Source organism: Phoxinus phoxinus (assembly GCF_949152265.1).
Source record: "Phoxinus phoxinus genome assembly, chromosome: 17".
In the NCBI taxonomy this organism is placed as follows: Eukaryota; Metazoa; Chordata; class Actinopteri; order Cypriniformes; family Leuciscidae; genus Phoxinus; species Phoxinus phoxinus.
In genome coordinates, this window is record NC_136892.1 from 11,945,803 (window position 1) to 11,970,163 (window position 24,361).

General features: G+C 39.2%; 1 protein-coding gene across 4 annotated transcripts in view; it reads left to right on the top strand.

The window, feature by feature from the left end:
• Positions 1–404: 404 nt before the first annotated feature.
• Positions 405–24,361, top strand: part of ebf1b (EBF transcription factor 1b) — a 136,898-nt gene continuing 112,941 nt past the window's right edge. For all 4 annotated transcript variants that reach the window (XM_079586173.1, XM_079586172.1, XM_079586174.1 and 1 more), the window contains exons 1-6: positions 405–1,011; positions 1,512–1,668; positions 2,511–2,574; positions 3,849–3,904; positions 15,041–15,114; positions 20,863–20,931. In XM_079586173.1, coding sequence (XP_079442299.1) covers positions 878–1,011; positions 1,512–1,668; positions 2,511–2,574; positions 3,849–3,904; positions 15,041–15,114; positions 20,863–20,931 — 554 coding nt within the window. In that variant the 5' untranslated portion in view covers positions 405–877. The remainder of the gene's footprint in view (positions 1,012–1,511; positions 1,669–2,510; positions 2,575–3,848; positions 3,905–15,040; positions 15,115–20,862; positions 20,932–24,361) is intronic.

Sequence of the window (24,361 nt, forward strand, 5' to 3'; positions counted from 1 at the left end):
TAGATCATCACTGCACCTCGCGTGCACTTATTCAACTGTGATGATGACATTCAGTCTGCCGTTATTAACGGCTCTCTCAAGGACTGCGCGCGAATCCTTTACGCGCGAACAAGACACAAAGTGTTTTATTGTCAAGCCGGCAATTACAGCATCAAGAAGAAGAAGATAACTATGGATCGATACAGCAGGGCCGTTTCGCGCGAGGTTTGTAGCGTCTAACTGACTAACTCCAATCAGCTTCTTTTGAATGCTTTAGTAATGCTATCTGACAAACTGATGGAGTGGGTGGAGGAGAGAGAGAGAGAGAGAGAGAGAGAGAGAGAGAGAGAGAGAGAGAGAGAGAGAGAGAGAGACCGCCTCTCCCGGTCCCTCCTTCAAGCCTCTGGGCTCCTGCGCTCGTGTTTAGTTCCCTCTCATATAGTCAAAGGAAGGATTGATTCCTTTGGGAAGAGACACAAATCACTTCAATTTGATCAGGAGGGCTAAGGATACAGCCTACCCTTGATTTATCCACTTTTTTGTTGTTCTTGTTTCCTGATAAAAGAAAAATCCGAAAAAGAAGACAAGAGGAGAAAAGTTGTTAGGTCATGATGACACTTGATATGAGATCTGCTTGATCGCAGCAGCTGCTCGCAGGAAACCAAATCATCACCATCACAGAAAAGGCTTCTTTGCTTTTTGTCTCCACTTTGCGTCTTGGTGACACCGGGATCTGTCCTGGGTTCCAAACTCCTTCCCATCTGAGCGCGCTCTCTCTCTCTCCCTATCTCTCTCGCTCTCTCTCGCTCGCGCGCGCACTCTCTCTCTCTCTTACGCACGAGAGGTGGGCACCTGAGAACACTACCAACGGGAAGACAGTGTTAGAGATCCCGGTTTCATGTTTGGGATTCAGGAGAGCATCCAAAGGAGTGGGAGTATTTTGAAAGAGGAGCCCATCGGAGCCGGCATGAACGCAGTCCGAACATGGATGCAAGGCGCCGGGGTGCTGGATGCGAACACGGCCGCGCAGAGGTAAGAGACCCCCGGGGCTGCGCCTGCACCTCCCGCGGAGCGAGCGTGGACTGATCGGGCTGCTGCTGCTGCTGCTGCTGCTGGCGCTTGTTTTGGGGGAACCCGATCCGGATTGTGGAGGATTAAGCCTTTCATTCGCTTTTTGCTTTGTCGTTTAGTGAGCTTTGATGAGTTCCTTTGGATGCAAAGTTTGGGTACTTTGCCAAAGCTCACCTCCTTTTGCATGCAGTCACATCTGGAGGTCTAAAGACCACTGGATTAAACTTGATGGAGAAATAATAATAATATCAATAAAAATTAATAAATAATAGTAAATAATAATAATAATAATAAAGTTATGATTTAGCTTCCACGCGTATTATTGTATAGTTATTTTTAACTCACTCAAACCCAATCATTGGATTAAGAATTAAGCACCCATTTTATTTCAATGACACATCCACTCTGATATCTAAAGGATGTTTTTTTAACACGGGCCTTTCTGCGTGTCTTCCCCGCAGTGGAGTGGGACTGGCCCGGGCGCACTTCGAGAAACAACCGCCATCAAACCTTCGCAAATCCAACTTCTTCCACTTCGTTTTAGCCCTTTATGACCGACAAGGACAGCCGGTGGAAATTGAGAGAACCTCTTTTGTCGGATTTGTGGAAAAAGAGAAGGTGAGTTTCAAAAAGTGACTTTCAGCACCACGCTGTCAGCGGAGCACTAAATACGAGCCTTTATATATTTTATTTTGAAGGTGCAAGAGATTTATATAGTAGGAAAGTAACAGCAAACTCATAGTAAAATGTGTAGTAAGTATAGTCAAGTATATAGTAAAATAATTAATGTAGCTTATTAATATAGCTTATTAAATAATATTTAGGATAAATAGGCCTAGCTATAATAAAGAAAGCGATATTAACAGGATTAAAAACATTTTAGCAGCCAAATCGGATAGTTATTTAAATTATATAGTTGTTTAATATGATCAATGCTAATAATTATTAATATATTTTAATTTAAGATGAATGGTTAAATGCGCAATTCTTGCATTTCTAAGTAAAATTAAGTCTCTTGACAGTTTGCATGCCTCTTTTTTTTTTTTACAGCTACCTTAAAATAATGGCGAAATACTTTTAGCAGAACCAAATTGACATATTTCTAAAAATCTATCGTGCATAATACAATATTGTATAATGTAATAGCCTATCAGTATAAACTTACTTAGGCCTACTTATAAACTATAATAGGCCACTTTATAATATAACATAACATAACATAACATAACATAACAGACTTCAGCTATGAATAAATTAATTTGACCAAATGCATTAAATAAAATGTATTTATGAGATAATTCAGTTCATAGCCTGTACGCTAAGATTCTAACAAATGTAGGCTATTTAAAATTGATTTAGTTGATTCCAAACAACTGCATTTTGTAAACGCAGTAACATTCCCCCCATTACTATGTAGTGTATTATTTTGAGACCTGTTGTAATATTATTTTCATACCCAGGAGACTACAGGAGAAAAGACAAACAATGGCATACATTACAGACTGCAACTTCTCTACAGCAACGGTAAGACATCCGCGCACGAGCCTCGAGTTTGCGCACATTCATTGATCGTGATCTGCGATTCATTGCACTAAAATAGCAACAGTAGCAGGTGCTGTCATTCGAGATCTCTATTTGACGAAGATTGGCAGTGATTTAAATCAATGATTCACCCGTTCCTGTCTGAACAATTAAACGCAACCATTAACATGAACTAATTCTCGGTTACTTTCTTTAAATCAAAGCGTGACTTTTCCCAATGCATCCGATTTATTTGAAAGCATTAATAATTCATTCAAGGTTTAAATCAATTAAAAACCTATTTCCGACCACGCGATATTAATTGTTAATGTGCTTTTCTTCGAGTGAGTGTGAATTGATCATGTTCATTAGTGTGTAATCTGACAGCCTGTCTATCATTTGTCATCTGGTCAGTTTCTAAATAAACCAGCTGTTAGTTCTGACACCTCTCAAACAAATTGCTTTTTTAAAAATTAATATCATATTTGCTTCATCACAATCACTTCAGTCATTTTTTCAGTTTGGATTTATTTTATTTTTTTAAATCAAAGTGGTTGAAAAGCAATGAACTCAAGCTGTGACTTCGGCACAATTTAGAATTAAAATTACAGTGTATTAATTAAATATATATATGTATTTAAATTGAATCATGCATTGTGTGTACAAGCCTGTAGCCCTAATGTAATTAACTTTTTTTTATGAAACAAACTATTAATTAACATGTATGGCATAAGGCTAATTATGCGTATTTCTTCCATCACAAAAGGACTAGAAAAAAAAAAGTTCTTATTATATCTGTTTCTTATTATAGTCATTTAAAATAATTTGTTTTAAAAACATGGCATTAAAACGTTATTGGTTTTATGTGTTGCTAATTTATGCCAATATTAGGATACAGTTAAGCTACCAAAATGTGCTTGGGTTATTTCAAGAATGCATTATATGTGGTGTAAATACAGTGTAATATGGCATCTATTACATTGCAATAGCGATTTATAGATAATGAGGTTACACTTTATTTTAAGGTGTCATGGTTACAGTGTAATTTTATAAGTACTGAGTAATATTAATTAACAACATGTACTTACTATAGGGTTAGGGTTTGGTTGAGGGTTAGTTGCATGTAATTATGCATGATTTACTGTTAATGTAAGTACATGTAACATATGTTACAAGGACACTGTAAAATAAAGTGTTACCGCTATTGATTGTGAATGTGTTTTTTTGGAAAATGTAATGAAAAGCACATGCTGACGTCACGTTTCTGTGTGTTCCAGGCATCAGAACAGAGCAGGATTTTTATGTAAGACTAATTGACTCCATGACTAAACAGGTAAGGGTTCATCTCGTCCCGTACAGCACCATCTGCGCATGTCACCAGAGGCTAATTCATACATGTTGGGGCATCAGGACATGCTAAGGGTCGAACTGCTTATGCCCCGCACAGATGAATCTCACAGCGTAGTGTACGTGCATGTGCATCTCCCAGGGGCAGTGTCACATTTTTACATGGCCATGTAGTGAGAACAGCATCATGTGGCCTCTTTTGGACTTTTTTTTTTTTCGGTTGGAAGTTTGTTTAGTGTTTAACTGTGAGGGTTAGTGTGTATTTTTAGGGGAGCCTTGTTTGCGTTGGATTTTTATTGTCAGTTTACCCCCCCCCCCCCCCCCATGCAAAAAGTACGCTAACAAGTACACTATGAATGTTTTTTATTTCATTTTAATATTTTTTAAAAAGTAATTGGTTATACATACATACATTAAGGGAACATTCCTTCCAAACATTACGGGAACGTTACTTTTGAATGTTCTCTAAACATTCTGAAACAAGAAGTGACATTTAAAAAATGTCAGACGAACATCCAACAAAAACGTTTCGGAAAAAAAGACATCCCATGAACGATGTATAAATTATATTTTTATGCTAGCGTTTTAAGATAACTTTGTGTTACGAAGGGATAGTTCACCTAAAATGAACATTTTGTCATCATTCACTCACCCTCGTCACTGTAAAAAAAGTTGCTGCCTTAAATGAAGTACAATCAACTTGGTTGTTTAAGTCATTTCGACTCAAATTACTTTGAACTGACTTAAAAAAATGAGTTGAATCTTGTATAACTTATAAAAAAAAAAGTTGGAAATGTCTTATTTTGATGAGTTAAAACAATGTAAAAACATATGTTTTCATAACTTATTGATCATATACTTTTTTACAGTGATGTTGTTCCAAACCCGTAGCCTATATGATGTTTTTTTCTTCTTCTGTTAACAAAATAAGATATTTTGAAGAATGTTGGTAAGCAGATAGTTGACGGCACCCATTGACTTCCATAGGGGAAAAAAAATACTATGGAAGTCAATGGGGTCCATCAACTGTCTGGTTACCAACATTCTTCAAAATATCTTATTTTTAGTTCAACAGTAGAAAGAAACTCATACAGGTTTGGAACAACATATGGGCGAGTTAATGATGACATCATTTTCATTTTTTTGGGGTGAACTATCCCTTTAACATTACTGTAATAATGTTGGTTCATAACTTTAAGGGGAACCTAGCTAGAACGTCAGCCAAAGTTCTGAGAACGTTCCCTGTTATCTGGGTACTGTACATATCCATTTCTCATAGCCTTTTGGCGTACATGTTTGTGTTGCCCGTTGGTGTGTTTCAGATGTCATGCTCGGCTGCCTCCTGAACTCTGGGTTGTTTCATTTCTAGTATGCGCAACATGGCAGATCTACATTATTAGTGTTGCCTGTTTCCTGTTTCCTGTTTGATTCTATCTGTCACCGAAGACATGTGTGGCCCTGAGCTAGTGTCTGGATGCTTTATGAATAAGAGAACCCAAATGCGGACCCTGGATCCAGCCGTAATTAGCGTGTCATGGGAATTAGCGATTAGCTTTTGTCAAAGATCGTCTATTAAACATCTCCCTGTTTATTAGCTGAGAAAGGCTCCACGCTAGGCTCTTTACACTTCGCTAGCGGCCGCTAACTTACCTGCGGGCGGCAGCTCTCTCTCCCTCCCGCCTGAGTTGCGTTGTGGGAAACATCAAAGCGCATTAAACCCCAGTAGCTGCTACTTTGACAGCACTAGTCTGGCAGTAGGAAGAAGAGCTGTTGTTTCTTAACTATCTGCTTTGCTGCACTTCGTGGGAGGACATGGCACTTTTGAGCGAAGTGTCGCTAGAGCGCTGTTTATCAGTGTCAAGTTAAAAAATAATCACCCAGACGCCTCGGCTTCCCCCTCACACATCTTTTTGTAGTTGTTTGCCGGCAGTTTTCATGTCAGTCTTCTCGGAATATATTTAGCACTTGTATTCATTATTTTTTTGTGTGCAGGTGTAATAGAAGTCACAAGGAATGAGATTGCGATCCCCTTTTGCTGCTGTGTTGTGTGCGAGAAACTTTCAGATGTGAAGACAACCTATGGTTAAATCACTCACTAAAGGGATCCGCTTAGAACTACACTTAAAGATTGGGGAACATGTGTAACGGCAGTCGGAGGATATCAAATCTCATTCTCCGCCGCAGACGCGCGACAGTAAGACAGATAGTTACCTTGTAACAGCTCAGAAATCACCGTTGCGACTCGCGAGTGATATATTTACAGCGCGCACAGCTCGTCGGCATGTGTCTTTGATTTCCTCAGGTGAATGAGAGAGAGAGAGAGAGAGAGAGAGAGAGAGAGAGAGAGAGAGAGAGAGAGAGAGAGAGAGAGAGAGAGAGAGAGAGAGAGAGGGATCAGATGTGGTTTCGCTCAGGGGCAGTCAGACCTGTTGAGATGGTGAAATGAGACCTGGATACTGGCTGACCACAGGACGGCTACAGGTGTCTCGGCCCATGTTGTGGCTCGGGCTTAAAACAAGCTTTCGGTTTGAAGAGTGTGCACTCTTGAGAAGGGAGTGCAGATGATACTATGCCTATTACTGGTTATCGGGTTACAGACGACCTGAGTAATTTTTTTGTGATGCTCTATATCCCCGTCAGCCGTGTGAAATCACTGCGAGTTATTAGGTTGAGGAGTGAGTTAAGGTGCGGTTACATTAGGGACATTTCTGTATAATTTTGCAGGCAAAAAATGTCCATTTTCAATAGTGTAGTGATGCATGAAGCACAGCTCACACAGAAGTCACCGTCAAACCAATCAGTTTTCTGTCGGATGAATCCGCATGAGCAACTTGAACCTGTTGGGGGAAATTACTGCCTGCGGAAATGTGACTGCAGCTTGATTCCAATTTGTTAGCAAGACTATTACTTTCTAAGTGACTGTGGGAACAAATGCTAATCACAGAGGCTGCTAAAGTGTTGTGCAACGCCAGCGCGGCTAAAACACTTACAGGCGACCACTCTGTTTATGTTACGGTGGCAAAAACAGCAAAAACAGCTTTAGCTTGGACTGTAATTAGTGTCCAGATTTGCTGTTAGTGCTCTCAGAGCGGTTGCAGAGCTTATTATTCTGTGGCGAGACTGATTTACTGTTGCAACTGCTCAAGACGCTTGTTATTTTGGTAGTTACTGTCACAGTCAAATTATTAGATTCAGCAGATATGGTAAACATCTCAGAGTTATAGATTTCAGACTATAGTGCTAATTTACTGCATTTGTTGTTGTAGCAGTGGCCTAGCGGTTAGCATACGTGCTCTGGCTCTCACATGTTGAGCATTTCTGTTTTTTTTTTCTGTTTTTTTCTGTCATGGACACAGATGCCGCTGATAGAGTTTAACTTATATTTATCCTGGAGTAGTTTAGGGAGTTAAGGGAAGAATACTCCACAGATTTTAGCATGCTAAATTAAAAAACAATAACATGCATTGTACTGCAGGAAATTTCCCTACAAACCAGTAAAGCGCAAACCCAGATTCCGCAGCTTTCATTGGTCACCTCAGTTCAGACTTCATGAGAGTTCAGAGACATCATGAATTGTTCAGATCATGATAAACAGTTTTGCTTTCTATCCGGATGTGGTTAAGTTTAGGGTGTAGGTTGGGGTTAGGGTTAGAATTTGTCAGCTTAAATGTTTTAGTTTCGGGTAGAAAAATCACACTGGGTTTGTAACACATAATGAGATGCAAAAGTGAGAATCGGGGAAGTGTGGGGCTCTTAGGTGTGTTTGACAGTTAAATCTGTGATCAGCAGCTTCAGCAACATCGCGCTGAAACATCATAGCGCAGAGACAGCAGACCTCCCACGTTCCTCCCTCATCTATCCTTTTTCCCTTTTCCTCTCTCATTACCTCCTGGGTTGTTTGTATTTTTAAATAAGAGATGTTAGCTGTTTAGCTTGAGCTAACTTGAGCTAAACTTAGCCCCTGAATTAGGCCACGCCCCCTTTCCAAAACCGCACCCTTTAAAGGCATGTTAGCAGACATGTATTTGCATTGGCTTGACAATACAGTTAACTGACGATTACTTTTCATGTACACTCTTAGAAAAAGAAATGTTCCATTGTTGAACCTTTATTTTTTTAAGAGCGTAGCTTTTTGCTTGTTCAATCCTTACTCTGTTTTTATAACTCCTTTAACCCGTCTACTCTCCAACTCTCTTCTTTCCGGCCTTGTTTTTATTCCCTCGTCTCCTGCTCAAACTCTTGCACTGTCTAGAAGTCTCTCAGATGTCTGTTAGCTGTCTCTAGAAACCCTTCGCCTATTATCCTGTCTGTCTGCCTGCCCAACACTTGCTCTCTCTCTTCCTCTTCTCTTGTTTCTCAGGCTTTATGTCTGAACAGCTGATCAGGGGTGGGGTGGGATACTTATTCGTGAATGCGAACGCTTCTGTGTGTGTGGGAGAACAAAGAGTGAAATCACTGCCAAGACAGCACCTCTTTAAAGGTAGCGCAGTGGCCTGGGAAAAAAAGGCAGCCGTGTTCTTAATGGCATGCTAACAGATGATGCCAAATGTGTAGGAAGTAGGTTTCCATGTATTTATAGCGTCTTGTTTACTTGCCTTCGATTTCAGGCGTCACATCAAAGCCGTTGAGGAAAACGCTGGATGAAATATGAAAAGTGTGCTTGGCGAGATGAAATATGTATTACAAGGCACATGAACGTTGAATGCTTATTAATGTGCCCTTCTCGCACTTTGGCAAGCAGTTAAAAACGCCCTAAATATCACGCTTGTAACATTAACATAGGGTAATTTTTAACACGACACCTTTGCACATTTGACGTTCCTTCTAAATCAAAATGAAACTATTTCCTGCGTTTATCACAGCACTTCCTGTACTTTGATATTTAATAAAAGCCAAGGCGTATTAAAGTTATCAAGATGGCACACTTTAAGAGTATACAAAGACTAATTCATCTTTATATGAGTCATTTCCATTTGTATGACTAGAGAATGTGTGACACTACATGCAGGCAAAGCCATTGTTTTTGCATGCACTGGTCTATTTTAAGATTTTAGACTATTTTGCTTCCATAACATGTCTTCATTAAGACTAGTGTAAAGAAATAAAAACACATTTAAGTATTTATTTTATTACACTTTATCTATTTGTATCTGTAGATTTCTGCACTAAGTCTGAAATCTCCACTTTTTGACACTATAATATGTTTGCAGAGATTTAGGAAACATGCTTGTTTCTCTGAAAAACACTTCTACAGCCAGTTATTCTACTTTGAAATGAAGTGCGTTCCATGTCGGAATGTCTGTTTTTGTTTCGGTCTCTGTGATCCCGCCCGCTGCCAATTTACCCAATAGTATTTCGACACCCCGGGTTGCCATTTGGCGGAAAACACAGCGTATTGCAGCCATGGAAGCCAGCAAACAAACTAGGTCAGTGATCGCTGATTCTGCCTGACCTAAAACGCTTAAGCATCCATCGAAAAATCTCTATGATCAGTGGCATATTAAAATGCAGATAAATCCACTCAAATCAACTTACAGTGTAAGACTCGTCACTTTCCACTGTCCTTTGTGCTCATTCCTGTTGCGTGTCCTCAATCTGGCAACCCGCGTGTGTCGAGTCTGAGGAGAAGTGGGCAACCAATATTTAGAATTTGGACTGCAGTACCCATTTCAATCACTAGGTGTCATTCTTACAGACTGCACCTTTAAGTCTAAAATAATTCTATATCAATGCATATTTAATTAGATAATGGAGCATTTGCACATTTAAACATGACATTTGAGAAAACATGTAATACAAAACAGTTCTGTAATGACAACTCTCGGATTGTTTGGCATGGTAATGGATATGACAATGTTGATATTTTTGGTCTTGGCGGAATAGATCTGCTGCTGTTGGTTATTGTTGCTACTGCTGCAGAGCAAGTACAGGACTTGCTACTGCCAATAAATATACAACACACTGTTGTGAGAAAGTAAGACATGCTTCTTCTGCATAATGTTGCATACATGGATTACCCAAAGCAGATCTATACAGGTGGAGCTGGGGAAGGTGGAGGGTTACTTAAAGCAATGCAACTGCTACAGCAAATGCTGACCAAGTATTTGAAGGTTGAGCAGCGAGCTCATTGGCTACTGATACATCAGATGCGCCCTATAGAGAAAGATGTGATTGCAAGCATAATTTTGAATTCCCTAATATGAAAAAACAGGATATTATGTGAGAAAGAACGTGATCTAATTAATCAGAAATCGATGTAAAAAAAAGTAGGAATGCGCATTAGGAAAGTAAAAATGGTAAATTGAGTACATGTTGACTTTAATGTCTGGATATAACCCAAATTATATTTTATATCACATCATGAATATCACATTATGCTATTAAGGCACTACAGGCAAGTGAAAGAACGCTGCTGTTCCTGAGCACACCTCAGCCGAATTGGGCTAAGATAGATTTGGTGTTTATAGTTAGAAATTTGAAGCAGGTCTTTGGACTATAGCAGACAGTGATGCATGCTGTGTACTTCTAGAAGACCTTGGCCCCCATTCCCTCAAAGTGAAAGAAAACCATCTGAACAAATGCTCCGAGCTTGCCAAATCCAGCACTGGCTGTAACAATATCGCTCTCAGTGCCTTTGTATAATGTAAAGTACATCTGAAAGACATCAAACAATGAGCCGATGTATCGTCTATCTCTGGATATTTCTTCTGTCAAATTACCCTTTCTTGGTATATAACTTTGCTTCCGTGTTTCCCCCCCGCCCCCCAGTTAAGGTCAATGTGACAAACTTTTTTTGATGCTGGACAGGCTTGCTGAATTACACCTCCGTTACATGGCAGAGAGTAATGACTGTGCGTAACGGGACAGATTTGCTGCCAGTCGGTATGCCTACGAACGAGATCCCAGAATCTTAGCAAGGTGACACGCTTGGCGTAGTCAAACGCGGCACTGTTCGGAATGGCATACCATGTCCAACACAAGGCTTTGCCAGCCTGGCAGTGCTGTGTTTTGTGTTAAGGAGGGGTGAGAGCAAAGCCGAGAAAATTTGAGAGAAAAATGGGGGGCCGGACCAGATGGTGCACCGTGCTCCAGTCTGGCATCCCAACTGCTCTCTCGCACCCACCTCCTCCAGCCTCCTGCCTCCCCCTACCGCCCCTGTGCCACACGCCACTGATGGTTTGGCACATCATATGCTCGCGTAGGTAGTTTGCCAGTGAACGCATAGGCACTTCACATTTTTACCCGTGAGTGAGAGAATCAAAAATGAAAGAAAAAGATCAGTGAGTGAATTGAAGAGATTTGCTGTTGGTTCATCTAAACTGTGGATGTCAAGTCACAAATATAAAACAAAACAACAAACAAACAAATAAATAAGAACGAACAAAACAGCTAGCCTATGTTTGGAGATTCTGCTGATTTACAGTAGGCTAGTGACTACGTTTCGCTAACCTGAAGCACAAAAGTAGATTGTAGCACAACGTGCAATTCAGTAAATGAGCCAGATCTTAATTCACTATCTGCTTTAAGACTGGTTCGTTGAGTTTATTAGTTATTTTTTATTTATTTGAGTGAATCGTTAAAATTAACTGCCCTGAGACATTTGCTCTTGTATTGAGGTACTCTGATTGAAACGTATGTTTGTATTTCACGAGGAACCAACTCATTAGAGCCGTTTGCTCGGGGGATCGGACTTTGTTTTGCGCTACATGTTTTTGAATCACTTAAAGGAAAAGGCTCTTAAGAGTTGTGAATCGGATTACTTGTCGCACCGTATGCTTTGATACAATAAAAATAACCGGCTCATACATATTTGCTCGTGAACCGGAATACACAAATCACGCATACCTGCATGCTTAACTCACTAAAAACCGTTTGTAAGAGTCGTTTGTAAAGTTTGTCACGTTGTTTGTGTGTTTGTTTACGTTCGAGTGAGTGAGTGAGGATAATAAAATTGAAAGACGCGTCTGCTTGCCGTTGTTTTGAGTCTTTTTGTTGCTTTACATTCAAGACTATAAATTCACGTTCACAACTCAGTTAAAGTATGATTTATTTTTCTCTAGCGCTGGAAATTCAGAAGCTGACGTTCTCAGCACTTTGGCTAACGTTCCTTCTCTCAAATACACGAGCAAACGTTCCTCCAATACATGTTCATTCAAAGTCAAGTGTTCTTTAATAATAATTTTTTAATAATAATAATTTAATAATAAAAAAAAAACGTTTGTTATACATTGTTCATTGAATATCTTTCTGAAACGCTTGAGTTGGATATTTTTCTAACGTTTTTCTAAACATTACACTTACAGCTTGTTTCAGAACATTCAGAGAACGTTCAAAAGTAACGTTACCGTAATGTTTGCAAAAAAATTTAATGGAATTTTTTTTTTGAAAACTGGACGTTAAACTTCCACATTCAGCAATAACATGTTCATAACTTTTCAATTTTAACCTTTTCAGAATATATTTAGCCTATAGATTACCCAGAGCCATATAGAGAGAGAGTTGCGACAACGGAAGTTCGAAATGGTTCTTCGTCACGTGATTCGCGTAACGGCGGATAGTTCCAGGAAGTGCTTCGGCGCCAATTCAAATCAATGGAGTTAGAGAGCAGAACTGTGATTTTTGGTCATTTGTAGTCAATAAATGCATTGATTTACAATATGTATATAATACACTGACATGTGAATGTAGTATGTGTATGTAGTTACGTCAATGTTGTTTTTAAAATATAAAAATCTGATAATATTTAATGATTAGTGTGCTCAACTTGCGTTGCCTGCCTTTGTTAACATATTTCTAGCTAACGTTACCTTGGTAAAAGACCGAGTTGCAATTGTTTTGAAGTATTTTTGTGTTCTCAAACTTGTATGTTATTTAAGAGTATCACGTAGCCTAATGTGCTATGGTTTCACAAGGACAGGAGACTTGGTAACAGGTGATTGTCTTAATGTAAAATTTAACTAAGTGAATTTTCAAATAATCTTAATTTTTACCATGCTTAAGCACCCCATGCACAAATTACTATATAAATGAATACACAATATATTCAGTTCTAAAAACAAAACATGATTATATTATACACACACACATTATTTCCAAGTGTCCAATTGCATTTTGTGTCCAAGTGCATTATTTCCTTTTAACATAATTTGATAAATTCATGACATAAATCACTTTAATCTATAAAACCTATTTAGTTTAAATTCATTTTTAATACATTTAAATAATACATATTTTATGTTTTATCTTAAACCCCCAAAATATCAGGTTGTGCAACTGTCCGCAAAAATAAACCATTTAAAATAAATAAACTATTGTCTTAAGAATAATAAATTGAAAACGAAATTATATGGCATCATTTTATGTTTAAAACCTTTCATATAAACCTTTCGTTTTAAAGATGTTGAGATAATTTAACAACTTTTGTTAAATTGAGCGTTAATCATAGTAGGCTACTTAGGTGTATCTGCACTTTTACACAAAGACCAACATTGGCAAGTTGAATGTTTATTTAAAATAAGGAGCAAGAAAAGTTTTGCAAATCCAAGGAGCTGAGACTGAAGGTGAGGGTACAGCGTCAGTGCGGGGGTCTGCAGGATCCACTGAATCCGCTTATGCTTCTTGGGTTGAAAGAGATAAAGGAGACAAAAACGGGACAAATTATATACAAAATCAGCTGGGCTGAAACAGTAATATAGACAGATAATAGTCAACAGAAACACAATGCCTAAAAAACTCATACGTTTTTTGTTTACTCAAATATGCAATCTAAAATAAGGATTTTATTCTGTTATTGCACATTTAATACGAAATTAAACGGATATTCTTATTACCACTTCCATTAATGACTATCACTCCCAATGTTATATTTAGCCTCTGTTTAGAAGCGTTTTCCCTCTTATTACACACAAGAAAGGATAAAACTACATTAATATAACGGGTTTAACATTAATAGGCTGTTCGTGGGTTTGTTATGCGCTAGCCTACTAATTTTATCCAATGACAATGACCTATCATTTATCCGATAACGTCCCCTAAAACTACTAATTTAGATAGCAATAATCAACTAGCATGCTTTAATACACAAGTTAAATTGATTCTGATGTACTGATAATATACAATCTTTTAAAAGGGCATCACAAACGGTCTGTTCTGCTGGAACTCTACGGCGCGGCCGCTACTTCCGGGAACTATTGAGAGGCTCCGCGAGCCGCCATTGCTGGAAAAAAAACGTTCCATTGGAGTGAATGGAGTTGTCGCAACTCTCTCTCTATATGGCTCTGAGATTACCCTAACAAAAATATATTCTAAAAACGTTTTGTCCTCGTCATCTGAATTATTTTCTTGTTAAATATCATGTTTCACACACACTGTATTTTATAAGTACTGTAAAATTAGTTGCGAAGACTTTTATTGTTTTTGATAAATATGTTTTCGCATCGATAGGAATCACTGTCATTTGTTTTGATCTCTCCCGCTAGTTAGAATCTGAGCAACCAATCAATTATGTTCCTCATCATCTCCTCCACCTACAACAGGTGTTCTTCGGTTTGTTACCCATCCTTCAAACCGCTCTGAGCTGGTGCTATTGTACATCCCATCCTCTACCACATGTTACCCCACCTCAGCCCTGTAGAGAGAATAATTACCTGAGCTAGAAGTAAAACAATGAGCCCTTCTTATTGGAGCACCTTCATTTCTCACCTTCTGCTTTCCTTTACTTAATGAGCCAAAGTCCTGTGTGGAGCCAGAGCTCTGGACAGCCTGTCCTGAAATAGCCTATTGGAACAGCTTAGACGATTCCCCACGACACATGCTGATATTTATTAAATACGACCAGGCCAACATGCTTTAACGGCAGAATTACGCCTCCTCTCAGTGTGTTTCTCAAATGAAATTGGCTTCTGTGACTCCATCGTTGAATTTAAGTGTGGATAAGCGGAGGAAATGTTTTCTTTTGAAATGTTAGATTGCCAGTGTCAACTTCCTGTAACATGTCTTTTGAAACATAGCTTCATATGTAATGTGCTTCACTTCATTTTGATTGCCTCAATGATTCATTCTAGTGTTAAAAAAACCCCTGTGTGAGTCCAAACTGACTTTTTTTTCTTCTCTCTGTTCAAAGGCCATCATCTATGAAGGTCAAGATAAGAACCCGGAGATGTGCCGCGTTCTCCTGACTCATGAAATCATGTGCAGGTGAGACTTTTTCCATTACACTTTGTCCTAACCAGCTGCGATGTGCCACATTTCCAAAGAATTTGTCCGTCCATGCTAAAAATGTAAAACTAGAACATATATGATTTAAAAACCACATCAAATTGAATGACAAACTTTTTTTTTCTTAGTACTGACATTTCCTTTTGAAAATATAAGATATGGTGGGTTTTGGGTTTTTCAAAATGATTTTAATGGAGGACTTTTAATGGTTTCTTTATTCAGTGGCTTAAAGGAATAGTTAACTTAAAAATGACAATTCTGTCATCAGTTACTTACCCTCATGTTGTCCCAAACCTTTATGAATTTCTTTCTTCTGTTGAACACAAAAGAAGATATTTTGAAGAATGTTGGTAATCAAACAGTTGATGGACCCCATTGACTTCCATAGTAGAAAATAAAATACTATGGAAGTCAATGGGGTACATCAACTGTCTGGTTACCGACATTCAGCAGAATAACGAAATTCATACAGGTTTGAAACAACTTGAGGGTCAGTAAATTATGACAGAATTTTTATTTTTAAGTGAACTATCCCTATGGCTGTAGTCGGACACCATCTGGGTTTTTTGTGCTGATTCAGCATGTTGAATCGGTGTCGGGCAGAGAGAGAGAACTCTGATTGGCTGTTCAGCTTAACGAACGAGTGCATGAGAATAAAAGCGAAAGTGATGAAAGCGAACAAAGAAGTCAAGACGGCACAGACAGAAGGCTGTTCTAATTTTACATCATCTTGTAAAATTGAGCATTCGAATGCACGAATATTTTCATAATAACACAAGCCGACTGGAATGAAGAAAGTGATCAGCGTGATTGATTTTCAAAATGGCAAGCAAGCGCTGCTTTGTTTACGGTTTGTATATCTGCAGCCCTAGTTTCAGTTCCCTTTTTTGAATGACAAAAATAGACTATTGATACCTGCAGATATAGACAGATTTTTACTTGCACAAAGGCGCAGAACGCACATGCAAGTTGATAGTCGCCTTTAGTCTTTTTGGTGTGTTCAAGCGCAGCTTTTTGCCCAAGACGCAGCCGGCGTGAGGCGACAACACAGTCAGCTTTCGCCACCGTTAGTTCTTCGACGTCGGCTTGGTGTGTCCTGGGCTTTAAACATTTCTCTTTGTTATTTATTTTTGATCAGGCATTACAAAATACTACCCACCGGGGTCCTAGGAAGACTCAATTCTGTAGGCGGACTGAATTGTTAATGACACCGGCAAACCATTGCTGAATTCGGAACCGCATACTATCGTACTACATTTTACCATATCTTTCAATGGCAGAAATAGTAAGAGTAGTATGCTAGTATGCGGTTCCGAATTCAGCAGGTGATTAGCTACTTGCTAATGCTAGTCAGAGGCAGGTGATATCATTATTCTCATTCTGGAGAGTATTTTATTGCATGCAAATGATATATAACACTGCAAACAAGATAATTCAAGTTGTTAATATTGTGTGCACTAGCATGTTGACGTCCTTAAAGCTAATAGACATGGACTGGCACCAAAATTCACTCTGCGTCCAAATATGCCTTCTTCTTAACTATATACTATGCAAAAAAACAAGCATGTGAAAAGTGTATTATGTCTGAATTCACAGTATTCATAAAACAGTAGATGAAAAGTACCTGGATGACTTGACATCCAAAGAGATTTTGAAATGTGCATCTGATGGAAACTTTACTGTCCCATGAGGCCACGAGAGAGGCTCCGTGAATGACAGTGAAGTGACGCAACTGTAAGTCACATGACTAACAGGCTACATGGCGGATGTAGTACATCCGGATTTCATTCATACATATAAAACATATCTTTTTAAAGATCTCAAAGTAAGATCTTATTCAAATGCAGTGCCTTTCGGATGCAGCTTTAGATTTGGAATTCATGAAGTATTTCATATTCAGGTATGATGAACCAATGAGATTTCGCTGTAGGCGGGGCCACCCATAAAATAAACCAAATGACTGTCAAAACGTCCTTTGGCTTGTTGCTTTTTTCTGTCACCTTGTTAGAACACTAACCAGTACGCTCTAGTGCAATATCCCGTTTCAATTTTATTTGCTCTTATGGGTATTGAGTCGTACGTTACCAAAACAGTACATTAAATAGAAACTCATTTCATATTAATACTATTCAGGTCAAACCCCTAGTGAAGAACAGAGCCAAAAAAACAAGTAGGAAATGACTTTTTCTATCAAATGCTATGTATTTAATTAACATCCAAAGATGAATTTGCTTAAAAGTAGGTTGTGATGATCGACCTATTTTTAGTGGTATTTTAACAGTGCCGCCCACCCTTGTAACCCCCACCCCCCCTCATGAATATCACCCTGATGCCTGGTTAATTAGGACAAGCAGAAACTCATTACTCAATCTGAGATTTCAGTCTGGCCCACTAACAAATGTGCCCTGGCTCACGTGGCGTCCATGAAATATATGCCAGGCTTTACCAGCAACGCATCACGCAACTTAAAGATGTCATATAGGCACTTTCACAATAAAAAAAAGCACCCTTTTTTTTTACTTTTAGAATTGACAGCTTATGTATATTCAAACCGATGTGGTCCTCATCCCCCCCACCTGCCAAATCAGCATTGATATGCCATCGTGTATGTGTGCGTGCGATAGGCTGTATGTGTACCTTCAAACGCTGCCGCAATTATAAGCAGAAAATTAGGCTGTTCACCATTAATCAGCTCCACTAATTGCCACGCACCACCATTAGCCATATGGTGCCATGCCAGCTTGCAAGTGCGGGACAAAAGTGCTTATTCCTATCATTTTAACAAACTAGGGGGAGAAAAAAAAACAAGGAACGTGTTTCAGGCTGTTGTTTGTCGCGAAACTGGCCAAAATTGTTCTTCTAAAGACTAAAGTTGTCATAACACAAATCCAATGTCATGAATCAAAGAAATCACGGAAAGGAAACATATGTTTGAGGCGTGTGATGGTAGACGCGCTCCAACGTTGACGGAGTCGACTACATCCTGCTAATTACATGAGCCCGTTTAAACATTTCTTCAAAAGCCGCATCAGGAAGGAAGCGTTAAGATCTAAGATGCGATTTCCTTCGGGTGTCCTGCGGGACGGTCTTGAAGAGGATCAGGAAAAAGATTATAACCTTCTCCACCTCCCAATAAGCTAATGTAGGCTTGTGTTATAATTACTGTAGTTGTGCTTCGCTAAAGCAAATGTTTATTATTCTTCATATTTAGGGTTTAGGGTTTGTTTCTATGTACATTTACATTTTAAATTACATTTAAATTTAAAAAGTACACTGTTTGTGTCACTGACCTCAAATAAATCCCGTTTTATAGCAACTACATAGCAATGTGATATTAGGGCCCGTGATGTCACACACATTTTTGTCCAGATCTATTCATTTATTAAACAATATATTAAAATGCAACATAAATGCAATGACTTGAATGCACCTCTTTTATGATGAGCATGTTTTTATTTTTATTTAAAATTTAAAACTAAGTACAGAACTGCTACAATACTTTAAAAAAATAAAAGTCATGTGGTGCAACCGATATGCAGAAACATGCAGAGAGAACGCTTATAGACCCTTATGACCATGTCAAGTTCAATAATTATCTTAAAATATTAGATGATTTGAACTTTTTTTTATGATAAGGCAGAGTTACAATAATAGGTTGTGCAATGTTGTGTAGTGTAACTCTTCAAAACATTGATATTAATGAATTCATATTTCATGATATTTCTATATTCAAATTTTTTTGTTCAAGGTAAAAAGTTATCTAAAACACACACACACACACACACACACACACACACACACACACACACACACACACACACACACACACACACACACACACACACACACACACACACACACACACACACACACACACACACACACACACACACACACACACACACACACACACACACACACTATTTATTTTTATTTTGAAAACAGTATTTGTATACATACTGTACACATGCATTCATGGATTAGAAAAGTGTTCCTTTTTACTTGATGGTTACACCACATGACATTTTTTGGGGTCATTACGTTTGAAATTTTGTTGAAAATGGTGTAAAAGTTTTTCAAAACCAAATGAGACCAACATGGGGAAGGACTTTTTCTTTGCCATTGACCCATTGACTACCCATAGGCATAGCAACACCCTGGCAACCACCTACAACATTCTTGCTTTTTGTAAAAAAAAAACTTGCGAGTTTTGCATAGGAAAATCTAGTTAAAAATATTTGTCTTTAATTGTTTTGAATGTGTATCTACGAATTTGTCCGCTCAAGGTTCCGTGTATCAGGAGCTAAACCGTGTCTCCCATGGGCGCTGCCGGATTTGATCATTAGGCTCCTACAAATCTTCTTCCTGCACTGTATAAATACACACACACACATAGATTCACAAACACACACACACAGAGGCACTGCAATCCCTTGTTCCAGTCCTTTGGGAGGACACTGACCTAGTTGAGGAAGCCTTGCTGAAGGAGGGGCGAGAGAGATATGAGATGTAGATAGAGAGAGAGAGTGAGAGAGATTTTAGCCCTCTATTCATGATGAGTTTCTAAAGAAAGACATTCATCATGCATACCTGAAGAAGTGTATTATATAAATCACACATGGCTCCTCATGAATAAGCATGGTACATCTTAAGATACGATCTCCTGAACGCTTGTTGTCCGTGAATGAATGCTAAGTCTATTGGAACATCTGAAAACTGTGTCATTGGAGAAAATAGGGAGCTGGGAATGAGGTAACAAGAGAAACCGTAAGGCGAGAGGGTGGAAGCAGAGAGAGTTGTGGGAGGAAGAAAATCTGAAGGGGGAAGGACAATGCCAGGGGTGTCATGTGACAGTTTTGTCCCCAGCCCTTATTCAGTGTCCTACTGCCATCTGTGCGGTAGAAATGTGATGCCGGTGGTCTCCAAACCGCCGCTGAAGCCCCTCACACACCTTAAATTCTCCTCTTGTCATTCTGATAGACCTTCATCACCTATGCAAATGCGCATTTTTGGCCAACTTGCAAGCAAGCAGTCCCGTTGTACATGCTTAACGTGTTCTTATGTTAATGTGGCGGTAGCTAACTCCAGTACTCAAGGGGGCGATATATTTAGTCAATAAGACATCAAAAAATTACCTTATATACTTTCTTAATACATGTTTCTGCTCTTATTGTGCATCATTCATTGCGCAAAAATATTCAGAAGAAAAAAGCTATAGTAACTTTCCTTTTTGGGTGATGTCACCAAGCCCTCTTTTAAACCACTCCCATTTAATCATCTTTAATCATATAGGATGCTTCCGAAATCGCATACTCTTGAGTAGGTACTTATTTTGAATTTTTGAATAAGTATTTACAAAAAAAGGATGTTTTATATAGTATGAGTGTGTGTAGTATCAATGTAATCCGGACGTACTATATTCGCCTTGTTGTCATGACACCATGTTGTCACGTGACCTACCAGCATCAGTTGTATCGCTTCACTGCCATTCACAAATCCTCTCCCGTGGCCTCATGGGATAGTAAAGTGTTCATCGTATGCACACTTCAGAATCTCGCTGGAAGTAGTAGGTCATCCGGGGGCTTTAAAATACAAATATGACTTCCTAAAATAATATTTCCTCTGAACAAAAAAAGTCCAGGAATAAATGTTCTGTATAGTAAATGTCTTGATGTTATGATGTACATGATGCGTTTTTTTAACTGATATTTTCTTTCGTCCCTTCAGTCGTTGTTGTGACAAAAAGAGTTGCGGGAACCGAAACGAGACACCGTCCGATCCCGTCATCATCGACAGGTAGGAAATCTCTCCATCATTGACACTTCCTAACACTGTTTGTGTGTCTGAATACATCTGATACTTTTATTGTTATCATCGTGCTGTTTGAGGCTGTGGTTGACGTCACGTTTGAAGTAGTTCTCAGGACACGCTGGAGTCTTAAGGCCGCCATGGTCTGCTGTGTGTGAATGTTTGAGTCACTTGTTAGTTAAATGCTCTGTCATGTTGTTTCTTTTGTTGCTATTTTTCCACTATGTTCTTTTTGCTGTGGGATCAGGATTGGTGGAGTCCAAACACTTAATATTAATGTGCCATTTATTGCTGTCTTTGCCTGATGAAATTACAGGCCCCAAAGGCTAGTCTTTGTGTTAAAAGTGTTGAGTGAGTAATTTCTCTCGAGAAGATGTTTGACAGTAAACATGTAAGCAATTTAGATAATATCTACATGGTATGTACTTCAAATTGATATCTGGCCTGGTTCTGGAGTATGGTTCCCCCTTAACAAGTACAAAAGACAGTGTTCTTGGTCTCTTTATTTTGTCTTAATGAAACCCACATGTATAATGGGCTGTGAAACAATAGACGCCAAAGACCCATGCCCCCCCCCCCCCCTCCATCCTTTCTACCCTGTTCTTGCCATCTCTCTCGATCCCCAAGGGCATCGCTTTCTTCCACCTAACATTCATCTCTTTAAATCCAAATTTAAACCCCTGCATCCTTTTTGAATGATGTAATTGTAGTTGTAATAATGTTAGCATTACTGCTAATAGGAGTTTTAGCAGTGCTAAAGATTTCACAGTCCTTAAGGTAGCCTTTTCATTGTCGTTAATGTTGCTAGCTTCGGGCTAGCTGTGTGGAGTTATGTGTTTTGTAATGTGGAAGCTATTAGCCGACGTCTAGGGGCATTTACTTTGACAGGTCATGGTTCTCGGAATTGAGCAAAACAATCTTTTTCCCATTGTGTTGCAGCAAAATGGTTAGCAACCGCGACGCTCAATGAAAATTGCTAATCGTCCCTTTGAGACAATATATATAGGCACATAAGGTGAACATATCAAGCGCTTATTAGCCGATTTGAATCAGCACCGAATCGCATTGGATTCGGTTTCACTGAAATGGCCTTTGCCGGAATATTTGCAGCTTCCTAACTTCCCAAGATGCCTTTTTTTCCATAATCTGCCCGTGACACTGGGAAAGGCCACAAATCAAAGGTTTATCTCAGTGAGAATCTATTGCCGAAGGGGAAAAATGACTTGATTTACACCACATGGAATGGTGCGTAAGAGTTATTGTGTGCAGATGACCAGACTAGGTTGATTTGTAACGTTTGTCAAAAGACCGTTCAGGCTCATTTGCGAAAATTAAACCCCACTGAGAAGAATCCCCCCCACACACACACACACACACTATCGGCTCTCCCGGTTCTGCGCTGCATGTTTACTTCAAGTTTAGACAGCAGTCAGTAAAGAGTTGGACTGCTGTGGCTGTTCTGTTTCAGCCACTGACCCGTTCCTGCAGAATGGACTCAGGTGTGACCGGAGCTGCTCAGCCGACCGCAGTCGGACACAACAGATCTGCCGCCCCCACTCACGTGTTTGTGGGCAGCCGACACAGTTTATGCTTCACTTGACCAGAACGGGTCAGAACTCTTGGGAGCCAGCTGTGGCTCCCTTATACATGCTCATACGCCTTTAAACCTCACTGAGCAAAGAGGCTCGATATGGACACAGGCTGATGAACCTGCCGGAGGAACTCATGCGCACTGGACCCATGTGCAGTGAAAAGGTCCACTAGAAGGTCTTGGTAACTTCAAGGCCATCAAAAACTTTTCTCGAAGTGGGAATCCAGGCATCTCATGATTCCATTTTCATTGAGTGAGTCACAATGGCTACACAAAATGGTTCTCAATCTTATTAAAAAACAACAACAACAACTCCCTAGTACGTCACTCTTTTGGAAAATACTGGGATTCTGGGATGCTGCATGAAAGCCGTTCTGAACAACATATATTATCAGTTTGTTTGTGCACATTATATTTGTTGTCCCGCACAATACATCTATGTAAAAGCATTCATAACACCTCTATTCTGCATTAAAAAATGGGTAAATATGCCTTGACATGATACAGTATGTAGTCAACATTTTTTCAAATTAGTGTAGCAGCCACATGGCACTTCTTTTTTATGTCTAATGGTTTGTCTTGCATATTTATTTTCACTTTAATTATTAAAAATGTATTTAGAAGAATACAGAATTGCATTTCTGCAGCAATTTCCCCCTAAAAGTCCCACTTAATAATCCTCCCACATAATATGTCTTTGCACATACAATCTTTTTTTTTTTTTTTTGCCATCAAGTTTTTTTTTTTTTTGTCATAAAGGTGAGAGTGTTTGGATGTTGTGATCTGATCTGATTGTGTCACTCCTGATCTCTCGTCGCATGATTCTGCAGCCCAGAGAAATGGGTCATGCAGGAAAGAACAAAAAAAAAAGAAAAGGTGAAAAAAAGAAGAAGAAAACAACCTAATTTTGGTGCGTGTTCTTGGCAGCTACACATTTTCTCACAAGCTCAATGACAGCGCCTCGATTATGACTTATTATTTCTCCTAAACACGTAACCTAAAGAAAAATAAATCCCGGTTCCGCCTTTTCCCTCTGAGTTATTTAGCTTGGTTAATAAGGGCTCATTAGTGCGCACTTCTTTCAACGAGCCGATTTGATTTCACACCAGTAATTAGTCTGGCTATGGTTAATTCTGCTGGTTTTGCATTGAGAGTGATGCTCTAATTAGATACACAAAGAACACAGCTAATCCAAATCTGTGTTAAAAACACTAATGAACCCTTATTATGCTGTTAAAACAACTAATTTCATATTTGCTAAGATTTGGATTGTAAACAACATCTGTAAACAAACAATATCCACCCTCGCCGTTTATCGGCTAATATATTTGACCGAATCGTCCAACTGCAGGTTGTTGTTAGTCCTTTTGATTTATTCACTCAGACAGGACGAGTACCACTAACCATAACCGCTCACAGAATTCGAAATGAACTCCACTGGGTGCTTCGATTTACGCCACATGTAATACTTATTTATCTGGATCTCTTTATTTGTTTTATTTGAACCGGTCCCTCTCGCATTCGTGTGTGTGTGTGTGTGTGTGTTAGCGTCTCTAACCCGCTGTATAACATTAGCGACTCCTCAGCTGGGCCATATGTTCCTCTCGGCCTCTCCCTCTCCCGGACTGACCTTTCATCGGCTGTGTAAGATTATTTCCAATACTTTAATCCCGTCTCATTGACATGGACACAAAGCACACTGACATCTAATAGACGCCTCCTCACTTTCTCCTTTCTTCCTCTCGGTTTAATCACTTTCAGTTCAGGGCCTCCACCCCCACCTTCCTCCACTCCAACCCCTGCAGCCCTGGACGTCTATTGTTCACG